The sequence below is a fragment of the Macrosteles quadrilineatus genome, unplaced genomic scaffold (assembly GCF_028750875.1).
Source record: "Macrosteles quadrilineatus isolate MER2022 unplaced genomic scaffold, UCM_ALF_1.0 Scaffold_7__1_contigs__length_78375512, whole genome shotgun sequence".
NCBI classification, from domain to species: Eukaryota; Metazoa; Arthropoda; class Insecta; order Hemiptera; family Cicadellidae; genus Macrosteles; species Macrosteles quadrilineatus.
The window spans coordinates 75,626,261-75,646,827 of NW_026542600.1; the positions used below are offsets into that span (position 1 = coordinate 75,626,261).

The 20,567-nt window shown below is 35.7% G+C and overlaps 1 protein-coding gene across 1 annotated transcript in view; it reads left to right on the forward strand.

The window, feature by feature from the left end:
* The window catches only part of LOC128999087 (uncharacterized), a 50,135-nt gene extending 35,656 nt beyond the window's left edge, over positions 1 to 14,479 (forward strand). Inside the window, exons 13-16 of the mRNA XM_054425442.1 lie at positions 4,016 to 4,214; positions 5,701 to 5,775; positions 10,237 to 10,491; positions 14,279 to 14,479. Coding sequence (XP_054281417.1) covers positions 4,016 to 4,214; positions 5,701 to 5,775; positions 10,237 to 10,491; positions 14,279 to 14,479 — 730 coding nt within the window. The remainder of the gene's footprint in view (positions 1 to 4,015; positions 4,215 to 5,700; positions 5,776 to 10,236; positions 10,492 to 14,278) is intronic.
* Positions 14,480 to 20,567: the final 6,088 nt, after the last annotated feature.

Sequence of the window (20,567 nt, forward strand, 5' to 3'; positions counted from 1 at the left end):
TCCCCAGGCCCCAATTGATTCCGACCAATCAAAACAAAATAGGGAAACAAAATAGTGGACTGCTTTTGAAGAAGTTATTTACCTGCAAAAACATTTTCAATTCATTCTTGATTTTTTTACACTGATAAATAAAATTGATTAGATTCAAAATCTTTCATTTTAACTGATGCCTATAAATTGTTATGCACTCTTTTGCTATACTCTGTTGACAAAATTTAGGCGGTTTTAGGGGAAGAAATGTATCCCTCCACGTCTTGATCCTACCATTTAAACATAGCTCAACAGCTGAGATTTGTCAAAACGTCAATCAGCTGCAACCTACATAGAGCAGAAAAGAGTGGTGGGGGAACTTTCCCTCAAACCGCCTACACTTTGTGAACGGACTACAGTTTTGTTATTTTGATGCTTCACCATTTTGTTCTTATTAATCAGAATCAAATGAAACTGTGGGTTTTTTACCTATATGTATTTACATTTTCTTATAACTGTATACCAGATGAGTTTTAAGTTGGTAGAATGTTTGATACCTCAAATTAATTAAATGAAAAACACAACCTTTTTGAGGCCTCCTATATATTAGTGAGAAGTTTAGTCATAGTCAAGAATATTTATAAAAAATACTTATTTCCTTATTTGTACATAAATAGTGGCAAATAAACTAAAACTAAAGCTTAAACTAAGATATAACCATTTTTAATTCATCCAAAGAATACATGGCCAGGTCTATTAAAAATTTTTTCAGACTTTTTAAGAAATGTTTAGTTTTTTGTAATAAAATAAACAGTTACCTTGTTCAATATCCTTTGGTGTTGTTAGATGACGACCGGTTTCGTGACGACAGTCACATCATCGGGCTAATCCTCGTAAAATGATTCTTTATAATAAATACATAAAGTTTTTACCGAACACAAAACAAAAACACATTATATTTACAGACAGAAACCATCGCGATGCGTGCACGCTTATGTCGAGCCGGCCGCGACTGGAGTTCCGTCGAAGGTCAGGGTGATGTCATGTAAAATCAGCTGATCGGTGGTTTCTGGTTTCCTTCTCTGTCTAATTTGATGATAGTGTCAAACAACTCGTTCGCCTGACTATTGATTTTGTCATTTAAAATATGTTTTGTTTCTAATTTAAAGGCCTTATATATTTCAAAATTTTTCGAGAGCTGTTGTTTTGGCTATATTGTTGCATTGTGTGAATTACTGTCATATTTTCTTTGATTTTTGAATAGTTGTGGTTGCTGTGTTCGGCGTAATTAGACTTTTGAGTCGGGGTGTTTTTTGGTAAATGTTTTGGTAAAAAAAATAGAAAATTGAGTGCAATAATATTTGTTGCAATAATTATTGAGGATCTCATTAATAAACACCACCTAAAAAAATACTTTAAACAATATTGTAAAACAATAATTGTACTTGTACAGTACAAGTACAATACTCTGAAAACATTATTGGGCACCCTTATCTCTCGGGACTGGGACCATGACGGTAAACCTAGTAGACGTATAAAAGAAATCCGGTTGTAAACCTGTACAGTACACAGTACAGTTGATACCTTGGTTGGTCAGTACCTTGGTTGCTTGGCCAGTTGGTTGTCCTTGTACAGTTGATGTAAAATGTTTTAAGAAGAAATTAAAGCCTGAATGAGTGAATAATACATATTTATATTTAATTACTTATTAGTGTAATACAGAACTGTTGTTTTGTATAATGTACTTGTTCAATGTTCGTACAGTAAAATAAAATCACATTTAAAAATAAAGTACTGTTGCGGGATGACAGTTAATCAAGGTTCTACTGACTGTATATTTCTTTCTCTCACTTTCTTGTCAGTTCTCCTTGATCTAAACTCTCATTGAACCTAATTTCTCAACTTTTTTCTTTCGTTATCTTCTCCTTAGGTTTTTATATTTATTGATACTATTTATTTTCTTTCTCAAATGTTTGTTATTGTTTGTCTCTGCATTAAACCGTTAGAGATTGAATTCTTTTAACTCAGTGATTTTAACCCCTTAACCGCCGTCTAAGTAGCCTAGTCAAAATCCGCCATTGCCACTTATTTTTGCCGTTTTTTGAAGATTTTTACTTGTGATTTAAAAAATTGTACCAGTTGTTTTTTTAAAGAAAATAGTTATCAATATTGTTTGTAGACATCTTCAAAAACATTAAGCTTTAACAATACTAAAATTTGAGATTGGGGGGGGGGGGGGTTCGGGGGTTTCTTGAGTTAGGCCTATAATAAAAATTAGGCCTACAATAAAGTCTACAATTCTAATAAATCGTCATCCTCAAGCATGTCACCAGCCATTACCACTAATATTTACTACTCATTCAACACTACCAAGTAAATAACCACCAAAAATCACAATTATAATGACACGCATAATGTACGTAAGCATTACGTAAGCTTCCGCAAGCACGAGTTTTACTGAAACTACGAACGGAACTGATCGGGACCATTACTGACCTATAATACCACTAAAATCCACCAGATTGCAGCACTAGTCAAGCAGCACTGTCAACAACTTGTTTACGTACGTATATCAGAGATAAGGCGGGAAGTGAGCTGTTAAAAATAAAACACAACAGCTGATTACGTCAACACGAGATAACTCGTACGTGGCGGTTGCTCTGAAAACTAGTATTGCCCGGCATATCTCGTGCGTGGCGGTTAAGGGGTTAATTGATATATGGTTTTGCTTTTAAATTTCCTCTTGTTATGTATATTAAATCTTACACTCTCATGTAACTATAACTAATCTATTATTGAGTTTATATATATATTTTTTCAAAAATGCATTATTTTCAAATTTTTAATTTTTATCACCTTCAGATTTGATGTTGTCCCATAATTTAAACACTGTTGAAATATGTTCACTATTAATTCGTGAAATATGAGGATGCAAAAGTTAAATGTAGCTTAACCTCAAAAGAGATATCTTTAATGTAAAACTGTAACATGCACACCACACCTAACTGTATCACAACAAAAACAGTCTATAAGAGACAACAGAAAATTGTAGTAGCTTGTACTTGTTACTTCTGACCTTAGTGATAATGATATCATATTCAGTAAGACATATTATATCCGGTATAAATGGGACCAGGGTCATAACGAATAAACGAATTACAGTAGAATCCCGCAAACTCGGCACTCGATAACCCGGCAGTCTGGATAACTCGGCCATCACCTGGCTCAGAAAATTAGAGATATTTTGAGTCCGAGTTAAACATGGACTCAAGCCAGCTCAAGTAAAATCATTCACAACTCGTACCAAGGATTTTTGTACTATATCTGATGACTTAATACTGACTTGTAATATAAAAAAGGGAGGTTAAAAGCTTAAAAATTGTATAGTCCTTATTTTTAACCCTAGTTCCCGATAACCTGGCATTTCACAAACTCGACACCCTTCCAGTCCACATTAAGCCGAGTTTGCGGGACTTTACTGTACCAGATAAACCGATTTTACTGAGATGTACACAGTTTAAAAACGCCTTCAGAAAGTCTCTGCAATACCCGCAATACATGAGAATGTTTATGTTGCGTTTCATTTGCAAAGGGGGTTTCTTAATTTTTTTTTAAATTTAATGATCTTGTCTCGAAAAGTCCTGTTGCAAAGTCATTCTTACTCAAACTAACGAGATTTTTTTAATCTCGCTAAATTCTCAAAGATTCGAGACCAGTCCATCCCTAGTTTACAGTCAATGATTTACGTCTGCCTAAAACGGAAATTTACAGTGTTAGAATTACTCTATGGATGTATACTCTCTACTGCCTGCCATCTGCACATGAAATCATATGTTACATTAATTGTTAATCATCTATTTACATTTGATCAGTTCTTTGAAAATCATGCTCATTAAACCATCTCTTAAATTTTATCTTTTTTATTGTATCACAATATTACTATCTATCATTAACATACAGCGATATAGCAAAATAACACTTCAAATACACTTTAAAGAGCTTGATTGGAAGTGTATATTATATTTATTTGGTTATTTTGTTCTAGGAGTCTGATAGAACCTTTGAAATTGTGGAGACCCGAGGCGTCGGCTTGGCTGGCAGAACAGCTGTTTATCATACCGAGTGATGGGGAATGGATGTGGATGGAGGAGGCTCAAGAAGTACTCAGAAAAATTTCCACTGTAAGTCAAAGCACTGCATATACCTTCAGGACAATGGCTCTATCCATGGAGTTGCAAATAAGGGTAAGTAAACACTTCAGCGTCAAATTGCTGACAACAACCTTTGTCATTCTTGTCTTAAGACCCTAAAAATTAGAAATTTTGCAATCCTTATGTTGGTCTTTTCAATTAATGTAGATTGCAGGCAAGTAAAATTAAATATACAGCCTGCTGTGAACTTCAGTCACTACATAATACAGGGGTGTATATAAAAGAATGCCAGGATTTTAATAAACTATTGCCTCAAAATTATAGACCAATATTTATCGTCTCAATCTTCTAAAAAATCATTGAATCGGTGGTTTATGAACAATTAAATGGGCACTTTGTAAACAATAATATATTGTCAGATTTGCAATTTGGATTCCGGGAAGGAAAGTCAACTGCTTCTGCAGTTCTAAGTTATTAATAAAACAATAAATACTCTTGAGGAGAAAGAAATTGTTTCTCTCACATTGGTTGACCTCTCAAAAGCTTTTGATTGTATTCCTCATAATATTTTGCTTAGTAAACTCAAATTTTATGGCATTGAGGATGCACAGTTAGGTTTTGTTCATTCGTACTTAAGTAATAGAAAGCAGTATGTTTCATTTGGTGGGATGCAATCTGGCTTAAGAGAGGTGGTCTCTGATGTTCCACAGGGCTCGGTCAGTGGACCATTTCTATTTCTAATATGTATTAATGATTTGCCCCAAGGGGATTGACGCAGTAATATATGCAACGATACTACCCTAATTGCCACCCATAAAGACATTCATACTCTATATACAATGACCAATAAAGCCATAAACCTAGCTTCCGTTTGTTTTTCAGCGAATAAGCTTAAATGTAATCAGGATAAAAAACAAAATATTTTAATTGGCCTCTCCAATGAAATAAAAAAAAAACTCAATCAAATTGCTGTGGTTTTATTTGGATTCTAAATTAAATTGGAAAGAACAAATAGAAACCATCTGTAAGAACAATTCCGTCACTGACAATTGATGCAAAAAACATCAAATATTGAAATATTGATAGCAAAACATCGTATCGAAACCATTGCTTGTTGATGCAAATTCATTTACGTCACGCCTGCGATCTAGTGGGTGGACTCATCGCTGGTGTTAACTGTGAACTGTAGTGTCACCGGGTTGGGAGGAATGCTAGTCATTATCTGTCAGCTAGATGTGTGGCTCGTGTGAACCCTGCTTTAGGTCTTATGTTTCAACTAGGTCACTTGGCTGTGACATTAGCTAAGTGGAGACCTTAATTTATGGACAACACTCGTCATTCCAGTTATCTGTTTTTAAAATTGAGAATGCACAAGGCTTAAATAATATTTTACGTGTATTCATGAAAAATTTGGTTTATTTATAGTTTTAGCTAAATTAAAGTAGGACCTCTACGATTTTTAAAATTAGATCTTGTAAAATATGCTGGCTGCCTATAGTTTTGCTTCAACAGCTGAGATTTTATCAGTGCAACTTTGAAAAATGATTGAGTTGTGATTAATATTTATAAATTTTTGTAGCAAGAGATGAAGGATGAGATGAGATGGGCACAACAAAGGAGGGAGAAGGTGCAAAAACCAAATATGGATCAAGAGGTAAAGTGTTATTCTTACTTTTCAATTCAGTCTCTTTAGCTCCTTTATTTTAGCACCTCTTATTTGTTATAACATTTTAGAAATATTTTCTAAATAAACAAGTTTTGAATAATATGACACTTAACAACATATTTGAATGCAAAATAGTTAATTTTTGTTGCATATGAAGATAAAACATTATATGTTTTGACAGACACAATGATAACTAAAAAAGGTACAACAGTTAATATAATAGTATAGTAATTTATTTATTTATTTATCAAAACTACCATTTCAACATAGTCACCAGAACATTTTTTAAAGTTTGAAAATGTATATAAGTAGGGATATGTCGATTCTGATTTCATCTATTCCTAATAAGTAAAAATGTCCTAATGAGTAAAATACCATAGAAGTAGCCTAATTAAATAACAAAAAAAATTTCAGATTTCCCCAATTCACCGTTTAAAAAGTATATTATTTATTTATGACTTTTTTACACTCTGACATAATTTAATTCTGATAACTGAGATTTTGCATTTTGTTATTAAAAATATATACAGGCTACAATTCAACAATCAAGCCTACAAAAACTTTAATTTATGTAATCAAAAATAAAAAGTTATATGATTGTGTTAACTTATTTATATCACCGTTTCCTTTTTCCCTTACCATAATAATGTATCATTCATGACCTTAATGGCTTTGGTATAGCAAGATTTTTAGTTGGCGGTTTTAAAATTTTCTGTTAAAATTCTGTATTCTGAAAAATTAAATAATTATATTAAATAATGATCTGTCATTTACTGTAGAACAGATTTCCCTGCCGTAAATCAAGAAATAAAGAAATACCAACCTCCATAGCCTAAAATGAAAATAATTTTTTTCATGTTGACGCGATTGAGGAGGTGAAGCAAGCCGTGATGAGAGCTGAGGATTTTATATTTTTAACCACTACTCTTGTAGGATTGCGCTGCTCGTAACACTCGATGTGCGAAATGCATTTAATTCCGTGAGGTGGTGTGATATATTGGACGCTCTGGAGAATGTTCCGGCATACCTCATGGGCATTATAAAAGCTTATCTCCAGTTCCACCTCCTCACGTATGACACTATGGATGGCCTGCGGATGATGAGTGTCACTTCTGGTGCTGCTCAAGGTTCTATACTCGACCCAGACCTCTGAAAAGCTTTGATAGCTGCACATAAAGTTGAGCTGGCTCAGCTAAAGCTAAACCGAGTTATGCACACCATAAACGCATGGATGGCAGACCATGGTCTCTTACTTGCTTTGAACAAAACCGAGACCGTGGTTTTGACAAAAAACGTATTGACATCATCCATCCGTGTTGAGGGTGGGGGCCGTCGAGGTCCAAATTATTCATTCTGCTAAGTACCTAGGGTCATGGTGGACAGCAAGCTTAGCTGACGGGATCAGATCTTCCATACAGTGGACAAGGACGCTAGGGTGGTTTCTTCTCTTAGCCGGTTGATGGCCAATGTCGGAGGGCCTCGGTCCAGTTTTAGAAGGCCATTAATGTCTTCGGTGCAGTCCGTACTCTTGTACGGTGCGGAGGTGTGGGCAGATGCTCTCAATAAGGAGGTATAGAGGACGTGGTTCGCCCAAGTGCAGCGTCAGGCAGCACTAAGGGTAGCTTCTGCCTACCGAACAGTGTCCGAGCCCGTCGTCCTGGTGGTTGCTGGAGTCATACCCGTCAAACCTTTGGTGGCGGAGAGAAAAGCAATTTTCCAGGGCCTTGGGGAGGACCAGGCACGATTTGAGGAATGCACCCGCACCTACCAGCTGTGTGTGGCAGGAGAGCTGGGAACAGGACACACGGGGACGCTGGACCAGGTGACAAATACAGCAAGTCCAACCATGGGTTAATCGGCAGTGCGGAGAGGTGAATTTCTACCTGTTCAGGATGGATAAAGCCGTGTCACCCGATTGTATATACTGCCCAGGCACTCTCGATGACGTGGAACATACTTCTTTTGACTGCCAGCATTGGGAAAGGCCCCGTCTGGAGGCTCAGCAGTCTGTAGGTCTGCTGTCGGTGGACACGGTCATACCGATGATGACGGACGGTGAGGGCAATTGGACCGCAATTGGACCTGTGTATCACATTACATCCAGCTTATTCCCCGCGCCAAGAAGCTTGACCTTGACCGGGATGCGGTGTAGGTCATAAGAATCTAAATGCTAGAAACGGTGCGAGCCCTGAGGGCTTAAGTCACATGTTGGCCTTACTTGAAGTAATGTGACAAACAATTGCAGGTCTGTGTCCAACAGAGCAGAGGGGGGTTTTCAGTGAGTAGTATGATAATTTCAGGAGTCTCACATTACAGGGTGGCTACCTGTGTGCGTAAAATCATTTTCCCTCCTCTCCTTTGAAAAAAGAAATTAATATGTCAATATTCACATCAAATTACATATCTTAATTACTGGAATACTATGCCAAAAATTTGAGCTCAAAAGAACAACTGAGTAAAAATTGAGAGCCGTCAAAGATTCAAAATGGAAGATATCTCTGAACGGCTGCCATTTTTGCCTCGGTTATGCGTTTGAGTTCAAATTTGCCGCATTGTATTCTACTAATTAAGACCTTTAAAATGAGGGGTCACAACAATGGTCTTTACATTTGAAAACGTTTAGTTGCCTCCTATCTACTCTTAAAGGGGAAGGGGGGGCCCTTTAAGAGTAGATAGGAGGCAACTAAACGGGGAAGGGGGGGGGGGCAAAATTTTGATTTCTTGCAAAAAGCTATCATATGTTGAAGTCGCAAAATTTTATCTTACGCTGTTTAATTTTTTTAATGTCACTGTATAATCATTATTATTTAGTCTAGTAGTCCTCATAAGTGAACTAATTTACAATAAAGAAATTTAAAGGCCTATATACAAAATATATATATGAATTCTAAATGGTATAAATCTTTGGTCTAAATCATTTTTTAAATGGTTAGGCCTATATGGTTTAAATGTTTTTGTCCTCTAGGCCCTCAAAACAAAAAGGTAAATCGGTCCTGGGTCTAAGTCTTACCACAAGACCTTCAGTAATAGCTTATTCCCTATTTTTTTTTTAAATTCGCTTAAATTGTTTTATATAGGCTTACCTCCGTCAGTAGTCCAAAATTGTGTCTTTTTCAACTAATGTTGTTCAAAGCTTACATGTTTCGTTGCACTGCAACATCGTCGGAGCTTTTTGTCAAAAACATCAAATAATTTACACATAGAACAAAACACGGAACACGAAACATTTAAACACGTAATAACACGATAGCGCTATCATGACACGGCACGGCAGCGGTTGTAGGTAGACTGGCACAAATTGTTTGTTTGTTTGTGTTGTTGTTAAATTGTTTTTTTAACTGTTTGAAGATGATCCAAAGGTTTATTTATTTTTTTATATCTACTCAAGTTCAACAAAAGCTTCTGCATCAGCTTTAAAACTACTACTGTTTTTTTTTTTTTTTTTTTTTTTTTTTTTTTAAAAAGAGGTTGGCGGCCTCTTTTAACCTTGCATTTGCCCATCCACATAGACTAAGCGCCCGTGCGTGGATCGTTTACAGCAAAGCAAGGAGTGAGCCGGTACAGTACAAAGGTGAACTGTACTGATAAAATGTTATCGGCAGTAACCAGGATCCGAACCCCTGACATCGCTGCCTTGGGCCCGAAGTCCGCGACGCTACCGACTGAGCCACCGACTCACTAATCGGTTTGATCAAGAATATCTAATTTACTCTGAAATGTTTTATAAAAAAATTTTTCCATTGCTCAAAAGAGTTTTAACTAAGCCATATGATATAGTTAGTATGCTATATTCGGCATGATACAACACTCTAACGTGTACACTGGAGTCCCACTATTCTGAACTCACTGAGACCAAATCCTTCTGGTAGGGATTTGGAGTAAGTGGATTTCTGTAATAATTATACTCGCAACCAGGAATGTTTTGTTGCATTTGAGGGATACAATGATGACATCTCTGACACAGCAGCTGATGTTTTGATTTTGCTGTAACTGCAAAACTGATGACAAATTTGTCCTGACTGTGGAAGATGTTGACAATTTTGCTGTAATGTCATGACTGCACTGAACTTTTTCCTTCGCCATTGCAGAAAAAGTCTGTGAAAATGAGTGATTAAAGATTTGCTGCAATCACAGGTGATGTTCACGGTTTTGCCGTGGTTGTGGTAGAAGATGATGATTTAGAAGACCCCAAAAAATGTCCATGATTTCACAGTGACCATGGAAGATGTTTTTCGTTTCCGCCGTGACTGCTAAGGATAATAATAATAATTTTCAAACTTAAGTGTGGAATAGACAGATTTTCAAAATATTTGGGTTTGGAACAGTTGGGACTCTGCTGGGAAAGATGCAAATTATCAAGGTTCATTAGTTAAATGTATCAGTATTGTTACATTATGAGGTGATTACATTTAAAAAAATTGTAACAGGATAAAAATTGTCATGTTTCAGGGTGTGGAAATGGTCATCAGTGTACTAGACCATGCCATCAAGTTGGGCTCTGCCAAAGCTAAGCTGGAGAAGGCAGGGTTTTTGTGCCGTGCAGGATTCGATGAATGCACCATACTAAAAGAATTTACGGATACACCAGATGCCCCTCTCCACAAGGCAGCTCATTTGATGTTGTGTCGCAATAAGCAGTCACAGGCCCAGGAACTGCTGAAACCTTACCTGACTCCCAACATGATCCACTACCCTGCTCTTATGGTATGTTCATAGTCATTTGTAGAGATGAATGGAATTGTAATTTAATTTCAAGACGGGATTTTTTTCCTTGGGCAAAAAGGGTTTGTTTTGAAACCTTGGGTAAATACTAAATATTCTTGCAGGTCTATAAATTATCTATAAATAAAAATTATATATTTTACCTACAACCGTTTTTTAAAGTAGCCATTTCAGTTCAGTTTTTAGAATTGAAAAGTTTCACTTAACAGCTGTTTACTTTCATAACAGCATAGTTTTTCTCATAACAACACAGGTAACGGACCAATGAGGTTCAAGGATTGAGAGAAAATAAGTAAAATAGTAATGTTTCAAACGTCAACTAATCAGCTGATCAGCTGATCAGTTGGCAATTTTAATTGTTGATCCGACTTGTTCCTGTTCTTAACCTAAGTTAGTGGAAGTTAAAGGAAGGTAGATTAAATAGATTTTAAATGTCAGTTAGTGAAAGCAAAGTTGACGAGATGGAAATGAGAGCACAAACGGTTTGTGCTAATCGTTTGTGACCAAAATCGAAACAAAGGTATGAAATTACATACCAGTAATTCATTAAATGGATGAAACAAAATAAGGTTAAACTGATAAATGATAATATTCTCTGGTTTATTTTGAAAACCTCTTAACCAATTTTTCACCTAACTCGTTGTGGACCACATATTCGATGATGAAATCTAACTGTAAATTAACTGTTTCACTATATTATTCAGTCGTCCAAAAAAAATATGCAATATTTCCCTAATTGTACCTGATATTTATGGTAAGAATGCTGCTAGCAGAACCTATTCCCTGAAAAAGGTAACATATTATTTAACAAAGTTTTACAAACACGTAATTACATGTAATCAGCTGATTAAACAATAAGTCGTTGCATCACTTTCAGTGGCAATGACATTAAACGAAAACATAACCTCTCTAAGAAGTTATGAGTAGTGATTGTTAGTAATTAAAAACCAGATTGTTAGTAATTAAAAAACGGTCGTAGGTAAAGTACTGTACGCAACTCGCGTTAATAGTCTTTACGACACTCGTAGAAGTTTTCAAGGCACTCGCCTTCGTGTCGTAAAGACTAACTTAACGCATGCGTAAACTACTATTCTGCATTTTACCTGTAAATAAATGTATTAAAAATAAGAAAAACCACCTCTAGCTAGCCACAAAGAGGCATTTAACCAAATATGACTGCATTTTTCAAACTATGTAGGGTTTGAAGGTCTGATATGATCACCAGTAGAAAACAAATGGTCAGCAATCTCACACATACTTTCTCCCATTAGCTTTTCAACAATGCCAAGCGGTGGCAGTAACTATGATATTTTTAGAGGAAAAGTCAAAAAAGTTGTAATAACTTAAGAACTGTAATTTTTACAACATTGGGAGTTGTGCCATTTTGGTAAGGATTTGAAAGGACTGTAACATACTACTAAATTTTTATCCTAATTGTTAAGTCTGTTTTTGTAAAAATCTGATTTTCCCGTTACTTTGTAGCAATTTATGGAAAAATCACATAAGTTACCATAAATTTTGAACTGGAATTTTGACACCAATGGGGGTTGTGCCATTTTGTAAAGAGTTAAAAGGACTATAACATACTAAATTTTCATGATAATCAATTACAGAGCCATCATTAACATGTGACAGGTTCACGGCACCATTTTTTTCATCTCCAGCAATCACGACACCATCGTAAACATCTTTTGTGAAATTTGGGCAATCTTTAACATATCTTGCAATCACAAAGCCCTTGTAAACATCTCTTGTGAACACGGCGCTATCATTAAATATGTCCTGTGTTTGTGATGTCATTGTGAATATTTTGCGACTAGAGACTACATCATCACCTCCTGGGTTGGCAGAACCATCGTGAATATCTCCTGCCATTACATAATCGTTGCCAATCGCCATTACAGGACATCTCTCGAATCACAGAGGCGTCATCATTGTCACTGTTAACACATCAAAGTTGCTGAGGGTCGGAACAATCCCCATCCCGTTAATAGCCTATCCCAAATTAAATTTAATCCCATCCCTAGTAATATTAGTTAATAGCTAGGTAGATTAAGTTAATAGTGATTGCCTAGTAATAAGAAGGACGACTGTTGATTAAAAGTCATTAGGTTTTTTTTGTTCCAAAACTGGACATAGTGGTGATCATGGCTGTATTATGATCATGATTATGGTGATTATGATCATTAATTCTGTATTATGTTTTGTGGACTATTGAGTATTCTAATTCTGTTTTATTATTATTTTAGTTATTTTATAAAATATGTTCATTTCTTTTTGTGCTAAATGTTGTTAAAGACTCATATTCATTTTAGAATAAGAAAATTGTGTCAACCAAACAGACGGTTGTTACCAACCATAGTTTCAATGTGTAATGTTTTTGGATGTACATTTTACCTTATCGTTTAAATAAAGCACTCATTCATTTCATTTTAATAGCACATTTTGATCTGGCACAAGCAGCTTGTTTTCCTAGACAATCTACACACTTTGAATTTGACGATCAAATTTCTACATAGGAAATAGCCGTATCATCAGCAAATGATGTTACTGCAATTGAGTGAAGGTGCTATAATATTGCCATATTTAGAACCAATGTGGCTCCCGGCCTAGGAGGATAAAACATTAATGTTAATCCTCCTAGCCCCCGGCAGGTACACCAGAGAGGGCCCTATATGCTGATTCAACAAAATGAACTTGATAATTTTTTTACGATCAAATTGGAGAATTAACCTAGGTGGCTAGTAGGACACTAGCTAATAAATAATTCCGTTCTTTCATTGATGCTAAAGAAGGATTTTAATTTAATGTAATTTCTTACTATTAACTTAGAAGGTTGCACTTTAGATTTGTTTACATCGAGCCATGTAAAAATTGTAACTCACACAATGGCCTCGGGCCAAATCAGATCGGTTCAAAATCAGGTTGCTTTGAAAACTGTAGATTTTTATATAATGTCGATTTTTGAGCCGAGCAGAACCTGGCCTATAAGCTTGAGAGATCAAGCACAAAAGTCAGAAAATCTAGCTCAAGTTGATTTTCTCCGTACTCAATACAATAATTTCCAATTAAAAGTAAAACCTTTTATGTCAGCGAGGATCATGCTCAAAAAATTTAAAGATTAGGCCTAGGCTTTTGCCCCGATCGCGGATATCTATGAGAACATTTCTCCGCGGGTGACGATGACGATATCTCAGCGACCGCAGGAGATGTTCAATATTTTGCCATGATTTCGGAAGACGATAATGACGTTTCTTTTTCCGCAAGAGATATATCTCTAGTATTTTGCCACGATCACCACGGGTCGTGTGAGATATTAGGAAATGGGCCTTGAACGCGGGAGACGATGATGTTGCTATCTGATGATGTCATAGGTTTGGTTGCAATCACGGTAGACTTTGATAGGCTAATCTTCATGCGTAGGCTTTCGCGGCCGGTGTCATTGAAATCCATGATGATGGTTTACGGCGTCAACCGCGTCGTCAGTTGTATTTCACGTTTCGCCCTTACTATAAAGTGACATCCTCAGTTACTAGGCTCAGCTGAGACTGAGTCTCAGTTAGCAGAGACTGCCATTCAATGCAAACTATACATTCTAAAAAGTTTATGTAGTCCAAGCTCTCGGTACTCATTACGACAAAAAAATATACTTTACTGTGAAAAACCGTTGGGTTTCATTTTCAAGTTTGAGTGGGGGCCCTTTGTGATGACAAACCTACACTTTCAGGCTGGATTTAAAATAAAAATTAAACTAAGAACTATGTTTCAGGCTTTTCACCCATTCTGCACGTTATTGATGGAGCCAGTAAACGTCAGGGATGTGGTGCAATGTCAACCCAGTGCACAACCTACTCAAAGGAGTTCAACTCAGTACCTGACTGTCAGGAAGGATATCCTTGCCGAGAGTATTCGCCTGAGAACAAATAAAAGTTGCCTGAATAAAAATAGAAGGCACAAAAAGAATAAGTAAGTTTGTAGATATTAGCCTAGACACCTATTTTTATCAGTATTTTTACCTTTTTGGTAGCCTAAGGTGTCCAAAATTCTTATCTCCTGTGAGACGCGTTTCCCATTAATTACAATGCATCTTCAGTCGCTGTCATTGTCAGGTCTTAACATTGTCCACAGAAGTGGTTGTCACAATTTACAAAACATATAACACAGTTCATGAAACATATATTTATATACAGTTTTACAACCATGGTCACACACGTACTGTACATCAAGCGAGCGGGAGAAGACACGCGATACCGCACAAGGTTGTAGGCCTACTGGTCATTCCTCCCTTATCTTGTCTTAATCAGCTGTTGTGTTATCCGTGGTAACCTCTTCCCCCTCTAGTCTACTGTACAGACGATAGGTTGTGTTATCCGTGGTAACCTCTTCCCCCTCTAGTCTACTGTACAGACGATAGGTAACTTTATCAGAAAAGTCTTCTTTAACATTTAATAAGCTATGTTTACCCATTGAAGTGACCTTTTTAAAAATAAAATACTCCTCCCATATTTTCGACATTTGAGCGTTATCACTTATCAAAACTTATATTATGGGAAGGATGTTCTTTCAGGTGTTGGGCAACTTTGGACGTGGGATTTTTTTGGTTTCGGGCGTTATGTTCCTTAAAACGTTGTTTGAAAGATCTATTAGTTTGTCCAATATATTCCTTATCACAATCATCTCCATCATTGCATTTAATAAGATAAACCCCCTTGTCAATACTATGTTTTTCTTTTTGTTTCATACCATAATTCCTGCTTATTTTATATCCCGGGATGTAAGAAAACTTCTTAAAAATATTACCCACGTGAAGCGAGTTTTTGTTTACATATTTGAAAGGGATGAACTTGTGTGGTTGACCAGTCCTCTCATTTGTTTGTGGCCTTGATAATTTAAACTTGGCTTTCCTTATCATGTTATCAATTAAATCTGTATTGTAGCCGTTGTTGTAGGCAATTTGTTTCATAATTGATTTTTCTTTTTGAAACTCTGTGGGCAACAAATTATAAGTTAAAAGCCTGTATGCCATGGATCTGAGGGCAGCCATTTCGTAGGACATGGGATGATCCGAGTCCATTGGAATAACTAAATCTGTTTGGGTTTCCTTCCTGTAAATACCAAACTCTAACGTGCCATCTGATTTTAAAATGTTTACGTCTAGAAAAGTAGGGATGGTCAAGTCTCGAAATTTCGGGAAATTTTCGGGAAATTTTAATTCTCGTTACACGAGATGAGATGTCTTTTTGGCAGAGATTTTTATCGAGACGAGAATAAAAAAAAAAAAAAAAAAAAAAAAAAATTAAAAACGCCTGCAGAAAGTCAATGCAATACCCGCAATACAGGAACGTGTTGTAGTTGCGTTTCCTTTTTCGAAGGCGTTCTTATTTAATTAATTCTATAAATGTAAATATTACTTTAATTATTTTAATAATATTACTTTAATAATATTTGAGAAGTTTTGATAAGTGTAAGCAGTGTGAGGAATGTTTTATTACTATAAAAAGTCAAAACAAGTAACTATTTTATAAAAATTAATATTGCTTTTATTTTATGATTTATTTTATTTTAGGATAAGTTGAACTCTATCCTAACCGATTATAATGATGGGATGTTTTAATAATAGTCCCAACTCAGTTACAGCCATTTTATTAAGTTCAATAAGTAACAAAGAGATCGAGAATTCAATTGGTCTTACTTATATAGACTCGCCACAGAGTATCAAACTCAACTTAAATAATAATGAAACTTAGAATAAGAACATACATATATGACATCTCCCTTCTTTGCAAATAAAATAATTACATTACCACTTTATTTTGAAACAATAATAAAACCAAAACAAATTTCTTCTAAATTATATAATTTTCTAAATATAGCTGCTGCACTGATTTATTTATTTATTTTATTTTATCTATTTATTTTTTTTTTTTTTACTAAGATAGGCCTACTTACAAGTCTAGAAGCTGCCTAGGTTTTACGACTCTACCTGACTTGGTCATATGCTGTCCATCATGTTCTTTGATAAGCCTAGAATTTTGAGGGGACAGTTTTGCTTGAGATAAAGAACCTGAATTTGATTTTAAGGGACTTTTCGATGAAGGTGACTTGCTAGGCGAGCGCACATCATGAGGTTGTCGTGGAGAAGCGTTCGGGCTTGGTCCTTGCTGTCCTTCGCAGGATCGAGGCGTCTGGTTATCATCTATGGAGTAGTCCTCATCGTCGAGCTCTGCATCTTTTTCACTCTTGACTGGTCTCAAAAGAATTCTGTTCCTATGGTAAAATTTACCATTTTCTGACTGGACTGTATATGACCTAAGTCTTACATCAACATTTACTACTTTTGCTTTTACCCAATTACTACCAACTTTTACCATAACACTTTCACCCTTATACAACTTTCTCAGAGGTCTGGCTTTTTTATCATAATAGAACTTCTGTATATTTTGCCTCTGTTTAAGATTCTTACACACATTGCTAGGGATTTTAGGTTTAAGATGCACATTCTGATAAGGTAGAATACCTCGCAGTCTGCGGTTATACAAGATCTCTGCAGGTGAAGGCAGTCCATTACCAAGAGGAGTATTTCTATACTCAAGCATTACTAGATAAGGATCAGTTTTTTCAACCATTGTTTTCTTTAAAGTCCTTTTTATAGTTTGTATAGCCCTTTCAACCATACCATTAGATTGATGATGATAAGGGCTGGACAAACTAACTACAAAACCCCATTCTTTAGAAAAGTCTTTAAATTCCTCTGAAGTAAATTGGCTACCAGAATCAGCAAATATTTCTTTTGGAATGCCTTGCCTGCTAAAGATTTGCTTCAAATGGTTTACAATGTTTGATGTTGTTATGTTGGACAAGTAGGCTAGTTCTGGATACTTAGAATAATAGTCAACTGCTAGTAAATAGTTTTTACCATTCAACTGAAATATGTCCAAACCTACTTTATACCATGGAAGTTTAGGTACATCATGTGGAACTAAAGGTTCCTTCCTATAGTTATTAGCAAAAGTTATACAAGGTTCACACTGAGATATCATATCCCTTATTTGATTTTCCATGTTAGGCCAATATACAACATTTTTTGCACGAAGTACAGTTTTAGTTACACCGCAATGAGTGAAATGTAAACGCTGTAACATTTCACGCCTGAGATCATGAGGAATCACTAATGCATTACCTTTGAAAACTAAATTTTCACCCAAAGTCAACTCGTCTTTGACTTTCCAAAACGGTTTCACATTGTCGGGAACATTTTTCTTATGACTAGGCCAATTAGTTACAATGTAAGATTTAAGGATTTTCATGGTTTCATCCTCATTTGTCAACTTTTTTAACTTAGTTAACTGATCATTGGAAACATTTATACTATTTACAACTGTACATACATGGGCTTCAATACTCTGCGTTTGATTATCTACATCAACTGGCTGAGACACATCATAATTAGCTCTTGACAACAAATCTGCAATGACAAGATCTTTACCTTTCTTATAGACTAGATCAAAACTATAACCTTGCAATTTTATCAACATTCGCTGCAAGCGAGGAGGACAAGAATCTATATTTTTCTTAAAAATAGAAATTAAGGGTTTGTGATCACTCTCAACTGTGAAATGAGTACCATATACATATTGCCTAAATCTCTCACAACCAAACAATATAGCTAATGTTTCTTTCTCTATCTGAGAATACTGCTGTTGTACATCATTCAAAGCCTTGGATGCATAAGCAACCGGAAGATTATTTTGAAGGAGAGAAGCTCCTAAAGCATAGCTAGAACTGTCAACCGTAATGGTCACAGGCTTTTTCATGTCAAAAAACTGTAAGACTGGTTTAGACACAAGCAACTTTTTAAGCAAATCAAATTTTACCTGTTGTTCATTTGACCACACAAATGCAACGTTTTTCTTCAAAAGAGCACGCAAAGGTGCTGTATGCTCTGACAACTTAGGAATGAATTTACTGACATATGTGATTAAGCCTAAAAACTGTTGGAGACTCTTTTTGTCCTTAGGCTCAGCCATATTCGTTATGGCCTCAATTTTTGATTCATCCATGTGAATCCCTTCGCTGTTTATTCTATGACCTAGATAATTAAGTTCGGTAATAGCAATCTTACATTTACCATAATTTAACTTAATGTTTTCAGACCTTAGCTTATCTAAGACTAGTTTTAATCTTTCATCATGTTGTTTCTTAGTAGCTCCCCATATAATAATGTCATCTACATACACTTCTACGCCATCCATATCATCAACAATTTGCATCATCTTTTGTTGAAAAATCTCACTAGCGCAACATAACCCGTAGGGTAACCTCAAAAACCTATACCTCCCAAATGGAGTATTAAACGTACACAATTGAGAACTTTCTTTTGTGAGTTTTATATGCCAAAACCCGTTTTTTGTATCTAGTGTACTAAAAAACCTAGCACCTGACAATTTACAGGAAATATCATCAAAGGTTGGCATCTGAAAATGTGGTCTCAAAATGACATTATTGAGATCTTTAGGGTCAATACATAACCGCAACTCACCATTAGGTTTTACTACAATAACCAGAGAATTTACCCATTCTGTCGGTTCACTTACTTTATCTACTATTTTAAGCCTAACAAGTTCATCAAGTTTTGACTTAAGTCTAGATTTTAAAGCTAAAGGTACCTTTCTTGGTGCATGTACTACTGGATTGCAGTCAGATTTTAGTTTTATGCTGCATTCTCCTTTAAAACAACCTACACCTTCAAAAAGGTCACTGTACTGATTTAGTATCGACTCACTATTAGTGTTACCGCTTTTACTCTTGTGACTGTGGGCTAGGCCTATTTCACTAGGCTTAGTTGTCATATAGTCTAGCCTTGATATTAACTTTAACTTTACACAAGCTGAAAGACCTAGTATACATGGTGCATTGTAGTTAACGACATAGAAAGGTAATTTATGAGTTTCACCTTTATGCACTACATCAAGGTAACATAAGCCTAATACAGACAATTTCTGACCCGTGTATGATGACAGTTTGATATTGGTAGGCAACAAATTGTGCTTATCTATTTCAAGTAAATCAAGATAGTCTTGAGTTAAAACACTGACCTGAGCACCGCTATCTAGCTTATAAGGAATGTAAATAAGATCATTTGTTAATAGCTTTACAGACCATTCATTGTTAGAACCGATTTCATTTATGCAACCTAGATAAAGTTCATCTTCACTAGGCTCATCCTCTGATTTAACTTCTATTGAACTTACATTTTTATTTTTACACTGGCTAGAAAAATGGTTCAATCTAGAGCACTTAATGCATCGTTTACCATAGGCTGGGCACTTAAACATCGGATGATTATAACCACACTTGCCACATACCTTTCCCATAGGCCTTGTAGATTTTCTCGTAGCGCCTGTGCTACTGGTAGGTTTATATTGGTTTCCCTTACCTTTGTCCGACCACTGCTTCGTAGGTTTGGTAGCCTTGATTTTATGTAGGCTTAAACCTGCATCGGTCGATGTACCGGTACAGATTTCACTCAACTGATGCTTTGAAATTTCTGACGCCCTACATATGTCTAGAGCTTTATTAAGATCTAAGTCTTTAGTCCTTAAAAGTCTGTCTTTCACTGCCCTATCTTTAATGCCTAACACAATCCTGTCTTTAATAAGGCTATCTGTTAATGAACCAAAATCACAGGTTGAACTTAAATCCCTGAGGTCAGTCACATACTCATCTATAGGCTCATTGTCCTTTTGTTCTCTTAAAAAGAAATTGTGTCTTTCAAAAGTTACGTTAACTTCAGGCAAAAAGTAGTTATCAAACTTGCTAAGAACATGTTTTAAGTCTTTAGCCGATTCTGTACCAGTGTAAGTGAAGTTATTGAATACTTTCAAAGCCCTATCACCTATTATGCTTAAAAGCAAAGATACTTGATATTCTGAGTCTTCATTTTGAGATTTTGATGCAACAAGATATATTTCGAATTTCTGTCGGAAAAATTTCCAATTTTCTCCTAAGTTACCTGACCATTGAAGTTCTGATGGCGGTCGAATGTGAGGTGCACTACT